General features: G+C 31.8%; 1 protein-coding gene across 1 annotated transcript; it reads right to left on the bottom strand.

Annotated features, from left to right (window-relative positions):
* Positions 1–2,694: 2,694 nt before the first annotated feature.
* On the bottom strand, positions 2,695–3,451 carry LOC126758849 (succinate dehydrogenase assembly factor 4, mitochondrial-like). The gene has a single exon (XM_050473260.1). The coding sequence runs from the start codon at positions 3,246–3,248 to the stop codon at positions 2,898–2,900; it is 351 nt and encodes a 116-aa protein (XP_050329217.1). The 5' UTR covers positions 3,249–3,451; the 3' UTR covers positions 2,695–2,897.
* Between the last annotated feature and the right edge of the window lie 8,659 nt (positions 3,452–12,110).

Below are 12,110 nucleotides of genomic sequence, written 5' to 3'. Positions count from 1 at the left end.
TCAGGCGTTCATTAAAGGGTCATGGAAATATTAATATACATATACTTACACATACATACATATACATATATTTAGAAAACAACTGAACTGATAATACGTCCTTTAATGCACGTAGTCCGGCGTTCTCGCCGCGTAAATAAAATAAGTATATTATTATAAAATAATATTGTTCATTGGTCCATTTGTTTATGTAAATACGTACACATTAAAATAAATGCGTAAATACATAAATTGTGGATTAGCAAAATTTTGAAACTTGTTTTTCTGCAAACTTGCTTTCTCTGCTAAATGTTGTCATATTTTTTTCTTAATTTATTAATTGTTTGCTGGCAAATATTTACTTGTTTTCGTTATTCTGGTTTTTAGATCAAGATTGAGTTTCCAGACAATTTGAATAAGCACGTGAAGAGCGAGTGCAACAACAATCATCACATGCACATGTTAAACGGTCTATTTAATAAACACATACATACCTACATACATATTTGTATTTGAATACGATATTTCAGGATTTGTTTGTTATTTTTTATTTAACTTAGATTTTCGATTTACGTCGAAAACAAGTTAGTTTTAATGAACCTTAGCCACTTTAGACGATAATGTTGATAATGTTCTTTAAATATTATGAATCAATAATTGCTAATAGGAATTGGTATGCATTTGTATATACATATGTACATATGTACATATATACACTTATTTATTTTTTATTCTATGTAAATCACCTACAAACTTATTTAAAAAAATTATAATTTAAGTCTTCGACACATACTTACTTACATATGTATGTACATTCATGTATGCATTCCTAAGCTGGTTTAAATTTTTTTTCGATTTTTTTTTTAAATAAATGCATAATAGCAAAAAATGTGTCAAAATTCAAAATTAATTTACTTATAAGTATTTAAAAAGAAAATGCCGTTAATTTTACCGAAACTATAATATCCTTCGGAAGTGGATTCCTTGTAGCAATTATATGTACAACGATGCATGCATGCCAAATTTCCTGTCAAATTAAGAAGTTTTTCCTACAAGGATTTGATTGTGGATCGGCCAGCTTGTATGGCCGCCATATCGTATAGTATATGAGACAGTCGGGCCAGAGAATGTAAAGTGTATATACATACTACATATATTTATACTTTACATTCTCTGGCTCCAGTAGTTAGTGAACTATAAACTTAACCTATACATATGTAAAAGGAGCTGCATTTCCTCATTAGTGACTTTGTTTATGTGTCATATAATTTTGGTTGGCGCTGAAGCACATCGGGAACTCCAAAAAGTTTACGAAGGTGCTGCCCCAAAAGAAACAATGAGCTGTGATTGGTTTCGTCGCTTTTAAGGTGGCGATTCTTTCCGCGTGGAACCTTCGAAGACGTTTAATTAGTTAGTTAGAATTATTTCGTGTGTGAAGGTTGGAAAAGGCTTACGGTGATTTAGTTTTATCAAAAACTCAAGCCTACGAGTGATACAAAGCCTTCAAAGAGGGTCGAGATCATTGAAGACATGCCTCGTTCTGGACGACCTTCGATCTCTTCAACTGATGAAAATATTAAAAGTGAAGGATGTGGTGCTTGAAAATTGTCAGGCAAGTGTTAGAGAGATGACAATAGAGCGCAACATCTCTCTCGTTCGAATGATTTTGTGAGATATTTTGGGTATGGAATGCGTTCTTTCTCGACTCATCCCGATTAAGCTGAATTTTTCAAAAATTATCGTACTTTTTTTAAAAAAAAATTCAGCTTATGAATTATGGTACTTTTTTTGAAAAAAGTTCAGCTTCAGGTCTTTTTGGACAAGCTTGAGCGTGCGAATTCCACATTCAAGGAGAGCATTATAACTGCAGCTGAAACATGGGTTAACGAGTTTGACATGCAAAGCAGTCAACAATCATCGGAATTTAGGGGAAAAAACGAGCCGAAACCAAAAAACTTTGAAGCGTTTGCGTGAGAACATCCGTCAAAAACGGACGGAACTCCGGAAGAGCAATTTATGGATTTTACACGATGATAATGCCCATCGCATCGAGCCACAATTGTGACCGAATTTAAAGCCAAAAACACAATGAATACCATCGATCAACCGCCGTATTCACCATATTTGGCTTCGAATGATTTTTTCTTGTTCCCCAAACTAAAATTGCCGTTTCGTGAAACCCGTTTGCAGTCGATCGAAGAGATAAAACAAAATTCGCTGAAGGAGCTGAAGGCCATCCCAAAAAAGTGCTTAAGAAAAGTATTTTGAAGACTGGAGAAATCGTTGGCATATTATATTTGGCGGGGATTACTTTCGAGGCGACAAAATAAATATTGATGAAAAATTAAATATTTTGCGTTTTATTTACAATTTTCAGGTACTTTTTTGTCACAATGTATACAGTTTCACACATACCTATTTATGATTCTTTAATATTTTTGATTTTTTATAAGTAAAATTGCAAACTAAAAATTTTTGTTATTGATTTGGGTAACATTCTCGCAGCCAGCTGCAAGTTTCCAATTAGAAATTCATAGCGCTCCAATTTAAACTGCGCGTCGGTAATGCAGTTCGACACCTAAAAAGGGGCATAGATTACAACATCTTTACCTCAAAGTATTCCTTTGACAAACCAGAAACCATGAATAACGCTACTTCAGCAAGAGAGGCGAAAGACACTTCCGCTGGAAACCCATTGAAATAAGTAAGACGAAATTTTTGTTTTGTTTCTCTTTTAGATAAAATATTTTGGTAATTTATTACAATATAAATTAACACACTTATTCAGTCTAGGTTGCTTACTAACTACTAGTATTAAATAAATATTGCTTCAACACAATATGCGCGTAAATATCTGGGTAATAGTTTGTATCTTACAAATGCTTAAATGCTAGTTAGAAAATAGAGCATGCTTTGGACTAGAAATCTGAGACGCGACCTCTGCGCTCCCAATCGCCATAACGTGTTGGTTCGGGACCAGCTGGACCGCCAATTTCGCCTGTGTGTGGATTCACGCTATTTGGCCATGGCTTCCAGGGATCCTCTTGTGGCACGGGGCGTCCTGTTATGTTCTTCAGAGAGACTTTCGAAAGAAATTTCCTTGAGAACATCATAGCAGGAGTTTCCGGTTTCTGAGCGGCATTTGTCTGATTGCATGTGCACGATGTGGAGAAGGCCGGTGCGGCTGTCTTCCAGGGATTGGGGAAGAAATTGATTTGTTTGCCCGCCGTTTGGCATAGGCGACAACTCTGCTTCGCAATATTGCTCATTGTTGTTGTAAAGTTTTTCGGTTTTCTTCGATTTCACAAACACAAATTTTCAGTTTAATTTAGAACTTATTTTGAAATTCTTTCACTTTGTGACCGTTAAAACTTTGCTTTTCAGTTTATTTTGGTTTTCACTTTTGTATTTTTGCTTTCAAGCTTTTGACTTGTTGCTGATTGCTCGTTGTTGAACGAATGTTGCTCCACAGCGGCGTGCCTGCGCTTTTATACACACACGCCGAAAAACAAAGCGAAACGGAAACCTTGAATGGAGTACTCAAACGTGAGCGCGCAATGGATTTCACGAAGAGCACGCCGGCCGCTCAGCGCTTTGCAGCATGTGCTTGGGTGCTTGGCGTGCGGAGCGTCGTCGGTGAATACACGTACGCTCATTGCGAGTGCCGTGAGTCACACGACCGCGGTGCTGGTGTCTGATGGACTTTTCTGCATACGTATGAAGACTCGCATGCATGTATGTATGTATGTGGATCTAAACATTTCGGTCGTTGTTACTGTCACCAGCTGAGCCATCATCACTCAGCATTTCGGCGGCAATTGTATGTACAATATCTTATTGAAAACTGATCGGCAGCGTAGTTACGTCCTTAAATGCACGTACGCCGCAATACCTAGTACATACATACATGTATATGTACTTGAGTATATACTTATGTACTTGTAAAGAGACCGGAATGCAATTGGCTGCTACATTGGATCGCGCACGTTGTAGCTCTTTTCGGCGTTGCTTCATTGCGAAATTGGGGTTGCCCAGCATCATGTGCAAAAAAACGTGCAGTAGTCTAATTATTCTAATAATAATTCCAAAAATACTGCGAATTTGACTATTTGCCTACATTTGCATACATTTTTTACTGTACATTCATACATATTTATATATATATGTATGAACCGAATGTTTTTTGGCGGCAGGCCTCTGTGGGCATTTCGGGAGAATGAAGTCGCATTCAAAGTCCAACAAATGACCGCATAGCTTTGGTGGTTGTTGTTGTCGTTTTTACATTTTTCAAACTAATTTAGACCGGTTTTGAGGGTATTTTGTTGTCCAAAATTTAGATTTTTGCAAAGCAAATTAATTTCTTCAATTAATCAAAATCAGAATGAAAACAAAATTAAAAAATTAAGAAAAAATATAAAAAAAAAACAAAAATTAAAAAAAAATATTAAAATTAAAAAAAATATATATTAAAATTAAAAAAAAAATATATTAAAATTAAAAAAAATTTAAAAAAGTTATTAAAACTAAAAAATATTTAAAACAAAAATTATATTCCTTGAGTTAAAAAATTAAAAATTTATATACAATAACAATAAGAACTGCTAAAACTCAATGAATTTCATTTTTAACGGTAATCTCGCATCACGTTTTCGTAGCTAGATAACATGTTAGACGCCGCAAGATAAGGCCTAGACTAAAAAAAGTTTAGCAGCAGTTAATTTTACTGCCAAAACTATGACCATAATATTAGTTATGCAGTTGGTAATCTATTAAATAGCTATCTAGGGGTTATAAATATTGGTAGTCGAAAAAGTCTTTTCGTATTTCTATTCAAACTTCAACTTTTTTATTATATTTATAATAATAAATAAATAAACAAATATATGCCACTTTAGTCGACCACTTTTTGCCATTTTTCCGCTGGAGACATAATTCCATCAGTGTAAAACTTAACTGTGTAAATCGAAATTTCCAGAACGGAAGCGAGCGAACCATTGTTGTGCTACACGAACTGATACAGCATCATCTCCGTAAACTTCACATATTTTATTGGTGACTTGCGTGCCATTCTTCCCTTTTTTATACAAAAATTTCAAAATATAGCGAATTTCTTCATTATTTTGACTCATTCATTGAACAACTGTAACTTTTTTTCAACTCCCACGAATTTAATTTTTTTTTGTAGTTAAAAGCTTAAAATCTCATCTTTCCAACACTACATAGTATGACACAATGTGATTGGTAGCACTGGAAATATACGACTGCAACGACATTTATTGACAAAATACGAAAAGACTTTTTCGACTACCCAATATTTGCTGTGAGTTGGTAATCTACTTAATAACCATCTGTGGATCTCTGCGATATAGGGGAGGGCATAATAGACCATTGCAAAGTCTTAAATTTCCTATCTATCTATCTACCTATGGATATAAATATGTACATATGTAGAAGTTTAGTATTATAAATTTTAAATTTTTTTTCCAACTTTTACTCTTTCAAATGTTTCTATTTAATGTACAAAAATATTAACTAAACATAAGTACAAGTGATCAACTCTAAGCGGAGGCTATTTTTATTTGAGTAGCACCCTAATAGACATAAATATTTACATACAGATGGCAAATACATACGTATGTATGTATGTATGTGACCTCTCCTGCTGATATGACTATATTAAGCCCACCGCAGCGCTTGTTTAGCGCTAATTCAAAACAATTCTGTTTATTAATTGCTATATTGACTATTAATACAATTTAATGGAACAAAATTAACTAGAAAGGTCACAAACTAAACTTGATCCCAGATTAAAATGTTCAAAACAAATAGAACATAGAGAAGAATTACCAAAACTGTTTGCTACTTCAGCTGATTAGAGACCAATATTTAAGACACCAGTTGATAGCAATAATTTTGTGGTAGTTTTTTTAATTAATTTTTGCTATCTGTATTTTTTGCTATTATTGAATCACCCATTGATTTAAATGGGTTTAACTTTACTACCATTGAACTTTGGTATAATATATTGCAATTCATTCACAGTAGATTTATAATCTTACTTTATCGGCTCTACCTTTTTAGATAACATCGGTGGGCTTGTCTCAAAATACGTCACAGACTAAGAGCTTATCAAGTATCTGCTATCTAGATAAGCATTATATATGTACATATGTAAGTAGGTAGCTCTTGATGTTTGAAATGTTTTTCTGTTCTGCTGTTGGTTTACGGATATCGGTTATTTAAATATTATCACCATCCAAATTAGGGAACAATTTGATGTTTTGATGTTTGTATATTTTATTGATTTGAGATATGTGTACGATGTTCGATACAAATTAGTTTTTATGAAAAGTTTTGATTACGAAAATCAGTGGATAGCATAATGTAAGACCATCTGGCTTCACAAATGAAGGTATTCAACAATAATATTGTAGTTGAAAACAAAAGAGAGTAGGATTGTTCCTAAAAATTTCAATTATTAAGTTTTGCATTATCCGAAAGGTAACAAACAACTCCTGCAAACCACGTATTGGTTAAGTTACTGATTAACTACCCGATAACAACATGTCCTGCAAAAAAAAACTATCGTTTAAATTACTGGTTAACTACCAATCAAAATAATTAAAAGCGCTAACAGATACTTCTCCTAAATTTCTGTGACTTTCTATATACATATGTATATACATACACATGTATGTATGTATATATAGAGTTTCGGTAGTCGTGGCTAGTTGGGTGGTAAAAGACGTCACATATAATATACCATACAAATTCCGATTGGAACAGTGTTTAGAGTGTTTTATAGAGACTGAACAATTAAAATTATTCTATTTTTTGTCCAATATGAAATGTTTATATGGCTATAGCCTAATGACGAGACGAGACGCTTACTTCTAGGGCAAGGAAACAAATTAATTAATTTTAAATTTTTAAATATAAGTAGCTAGAGAAATCCGAACAAGACTCAACTAAAATGCCGTAAGCACAACCAATAGTGACCGGAATTTGTATGTGATACTATATTCGAAAGTAGCATTTAAATTTAATTAGTGTTTGGAGTTTAGGCAATCTGTTTCAAAGTTAAGAACCATTCTCTATTAAAATTGAAATTCCGAAACTATAAAAAGCAAAATACATTCATATGTACATACATATATATAAGTATGTATTTATAGAAGACAGTGCTGACGCTTGTGACAAGTAGTTTTATAAACATCATACGAACTTCAATGTCTAGTATGTAAATTTTGAAATTGCTTTCTACATTTTTTTAATATAGTTAAGTAACTAATTCAACTGTTGTTCGTTGAGTATTATTTAAGTGTTGTTTTACTTAACGTGTTATTAAATATAAAGGAATAAATTTACATATCATAAAGTATTTCGTCATCTAAAATGCAAAATAACGTAACATCACTTTTCATAAGTTTACAGTCGAAGGAAAAACGATATAATGGAAAGCACTAATATTGAAACAAAATTTGAGTTTTCGTTATAAAATGGTTATATATTGGTTATTATATCTGACAACGATTTTCAATTTTTTTTTTTTGATGATAAGTTGTTTTGCATTTTAGGTGACGATTTGTAGGTATACATATTTATGTATGTATGTATGTATATTTTGTGTAGAAATTTAGAAGAAGAAGTAAAAAGCTAATGAATGTATTTTCGTATGTGTACATACTTATGTATGTACACATGTAGACACATACATATGTATGTATGTACATCCATGTACGTTTGTATGTAGAAATATATGAAAGGTTATAATTACCATTATTTTTGCGAAAATAACAAGAAAAGGAAGACAACAATTACGTTTTAATAAATAGTATGTGAAAAAATGTTTGATTTTAAGCAAAAAACATTACCAAATTCGTGCGAAAGAAAGAAAGAGCAAATAATTATTCATAAGTCTGCGTTAAAAAAAAAATAAAAATATTATAAAAATAAGAAAAAACGTTAACTTCGTTTGCAGCGAAACTCTAATACCCTACACTGGTGCACTTTTTATAACATTAAAGTGTATTACAAAATTTTAGCTTGATTTTCAACGGCCTAATTGTGTGGCAGCTATGTACATAAGATGTACATAAGTATGTATGTATGTATATGCTATAGTAGTTCGATCTGAATACTTTATTTACTGGTTGTAGAGCAGGCCTGGACATTAATCTGTGCCAAATTTCGAGAAAATATCTTGTAAAATAAAAAAGTTTTCTATACAAAAACTGAAAATTTTTCGAATAGTTTGTATAGAGATCCAATCTGAACAATTTATTCAGATATTGTAACATTGTTTTGTGTATTAACCCTTGCCAAATTTCGTGAAGATATATTCTCAAATGAACAAGTTTCCTATATAAGAATTTTTATTTTGATCGATTATTATATATGGCAGCTATATGTTTTTGTGATCCGATCTGAAAAAGATTTTAGGATATTGTAACGCTGCCTTGGATAATAACTCTCACTAAATTTCGTGAAGATATCTTCTCATATAAAAAAGTTGTCCATACAAGAACTTGATTTTGATCGTTTAATTTATATGGCAGCTATATGCTATAGTAAACCGATCTGAATAATATATTCGAAAATTGAAAGGTAACTTCTAACAATAATCTGTGCCAAATTTCGTGAAGATATCGCCTCAAATGAACAAGTTTTTCTTATAAGCACTTGATTCCGATCGCTCAGTTTGTATGGCAGCTATATGCTATAGTGATCCGATATCGGATGTTTCAATAAATAAGCAGCTTATTGCAAAAAAACTGATTTATGCAAACTTTCAGAGCAATATCTCAAAAATGAAGCAACCAGTTAGAGTGTATGCAGACTTTGTTCAGGGTATAAAAATTACTCAACACAAAGTTTGAAAAAATAAATATTTTTTTTTGTACATACATATATACTGTGGGTAGAGCCACAAGTGTAAGGTTTGAAGTAAACAACAATATATTTTGACTTTTGAAAAAAATAAATATACATACATATGTATGTATGTATGTATGAATATGATTTGAGGTTACGATATATTTATCGCTTAGAAAGTATTTCGTTGTCTAGAAAATTGTAAACAAACGTAAACAAAATACAAGGCACACACATACGCATATACTTACATATGTATGTAAGTAGATATACTGGCGCGATTCACTCGACCCTACCCTACACTCAATGCTGTTCTGCCTCCAGCAATTGTGCAATTTATTCCACATTTCTTTCATGATTTATTAAGGTTCATTTGCAATGCTTTTTAATGAATAATAAATATCTATAATATATCGATATCTTTACACTACAACAATTACGCTGAATATTTTATAAAGAAATCTAAACATTTGCATATACATACATATGTAAGTACATACTTATGTACATACTTATGTATAAAAGATTCTAATCAATTACAAGAGCTATAAACACAATATCTCTCAAGTGTTTATATTTATAATATAAACACCCATACATTCATACATATCTAAGTGCATGTGCATTTGCCAGTGCATTTTCTATTTATAGGCTCAGGAACCAATTACGCTCGAGTTGAACAGCGATAAGTATTCAAATCGAAATTATCGTTTTCACGCCATAAAACTAACAATATTACAAACATACACACACACACATAGCTACTTGTTGTACAGTTGTTTTACGAAAATGGAAACTAGCTTTTTAATTTGCATTTTTGCACAAGCTATTTACATACTTATTTTCATATGAACCTCCACTCAGATACATACATACATATGTACATGCACTCGTGCGAACATCTGTGTGGCAAAAAGTAGGTGCAAAATGCAAATAACTTTTAATTGACTTGAATTAAGCACAACTCAAATGTTATTGTTATGCTATTGCGTTATCAATTTCTTCGCTGCCCCATGTAAGCGCGCTATTCTGAGAAGCGGCCGGTACAAAGTCCACTGCGATTCCTTTCGTACTGCGCAATAGTGTAAACACGAGATTTGAATATATGAATATATAAATAGCGAATATAAAAAAGCAATATAAACAAATAAAACGTTTTGCTATCAGCTCCATATTCGACCATGTAAAGTTGTTGTAGGGTGCTCGTTGCACAATTTGTAACTTCGTGAAATAGTAGTATTTTGATAGAAGGGAGTAATTACTTAGAGGCAGGCGAAAAAAAGTATTTTACATATAAGAGACTTTGTAAATTTTCGGAAAAACTGAATTTAGTACAATTTAGTAATAAAATAATAACTTTATTGATTTGGTCCCGAAATTCTGAAACAAATTTCCTGTCGCTATTTTGTTAATTTTTATTGTTAAAACAGCTAGAACAGAACATTATACATATATTATTGAAACTAATTTTTTGCCCGATTGAATTTAAATGTATCTCCAAGATTACTAATGGTCAACGCAAGGTGTTTCGGTTAATTTAAAAGTTTTTATTTTTTGTCAAGTCCAATAGAAACCATATTTAATGACGCCATGTTTTTATTTTTATAATAAAAGAAATAATTTACTGGAAAAAAATACTTAAAATTGTCATGTTTTCACAACCCTAACTACACCTTAAGCCTTAAGAGGTTACATGGGTTTACTGGTTTCCAAAAATCGATTTTTTTATTGCCTTATTAAATTCTACAACACCTCTAGAATATTGTCCTAAAGTTCAAGTTGATCCAAGCAATAGTTTCGGAGATACAGCCTTAAGAACTTGTGCGCTTGTCTAAGTCTCAAATCTTTGAGGTAGGTTCTGGTCTTGCTTTAAGATGTAGGAATTAGAGAAACCTAGATTTTAATATATTTTCCGAACAACCCTAAATAATTTTTGCTCTAGAGCTTATATCAAAACCATGAATATATTGATAGCATGCAAGAAGTACTCATAGAATAATGCAGTAATATTTAAAAGAGGCTTAATATCTGCGAGATTCTCTGTTTGTCTCACTTGTATAGAGAAAATAAGTAAAAAATCTAGCCAAGCGCGAATTAGACACCACATTTTCCGATTGAAAAATATGTTTCAAAATATAATCCAGACTATAGAATATGAAAATTAATTCGAATTGGTTTACAGAAACGGTTTGATGCTCCCAAACATACTGTATTTCTAGCTAATATAGCCATTCTAGTTTAGTGAAGCTCCAAACATAATTTTCATAGTCAATTATAATCAATTGGGAATTTAATACGTTCATATCAGCCTTATAATAAAATGGATCTAAGTCTTCATATAAGAATGTTTTTGAAACATGTTTCTTTGCTCTTTAAATATTTCTTTAAGAGAAAATTTAGTTACGAAAGAGACTTCTGCTGGATCAAAACTATTGAACCAAAAAAACATTAAAAAATATTAAAAAACCTCAAATTTGAAAACGAGCAAAGAAATTTAAAAAAAATATTTTTTTCTTTACTTTAACCTTTGAGGAATTTATAGTACTCTACTTGGTATTCCACATCTTTCTTTAATATTTAGGTAAAATTAGAAGTGCTATAAAAGAGTTCAAGGTTAAAGAGGTTAGAAGCTCTAAAATTATTCACATTACAAAAGATTTCACATAAGAACCTAATTTTGATAGGCCAGTTTGTATGACAGCTATGTACATGCCAGAGCAGTCGGATCTGAAAAATTTATTTGAAGATTGCACCTTGCCTGCATGCATTACTTTATAAATATATGTATCTTTTCAAACCAAAAAGTTTTCTATGCAATGTTCTATAGCGATTCGATATGCGGATTTGAAAAGTGAGCAGCTCATTTGGAGAGAAAAAGACGTATGTATGTATAAATTCCAAACGATAAGTCAAAAGCTCTCTCTGTCATTTAAATAATATATGTATATGTAAGTATGTATGTAAATATTTTATAGAGTTGTTGTTGTTATTGTAGCGACATAAAAGCTTCCTGAACTAATTTCGAGGCATGGTGCCGAGTTGGCCGGATAAAAATCCAAATCCGTTCCGGTTACTTAGATCCGACTGTGGTGAGAACGGTATTTTTAGAGTCTTCGAAGTTTCGTAAAGGGATATTGCGAATTTTGTGGCAAACTTAAGTAAGCAAACACAGAGTATAATAATATATTTCAAAAAATGAACTTATCGACTAAAGCTTAATTTTTTTCGGAATTGAATTTAATAATAAAAATAATTTA

Source organism: Bactrocera neohumeralis, chromosome 5 (genome assembly GCF_024586455.1).
Source record: "Bactrocera neohumeralis isolate Rockhampton chromosome 5, APGP_CSIRO_Bneo_wtdbg2-racon-allhic-juicebox.fasta_v2, whole genome shotgun sequence".
In the NCBI taxonomy this organism is placed as follows: domain Eukaryota; kingdom Metazoa; phylum Arthropoda; class Insecta; order Diptera; family Tephritidae; genus Bactrocera; species Bactrocera neohumeralis.
This window is presented reverse-complemented; position numbering and strand designations above follow the sequence as displayed.

Bases quoted from the DNA above. Each gene is read 5' to 3' on its own strand.
- LOC126758849 (XM_050473260.1), bottom strand. From the start codon at position 3,248: ATGAGCAATATTGCGAAGCAGAGTTGTCGCCTATGCCAAACGGCGGGC.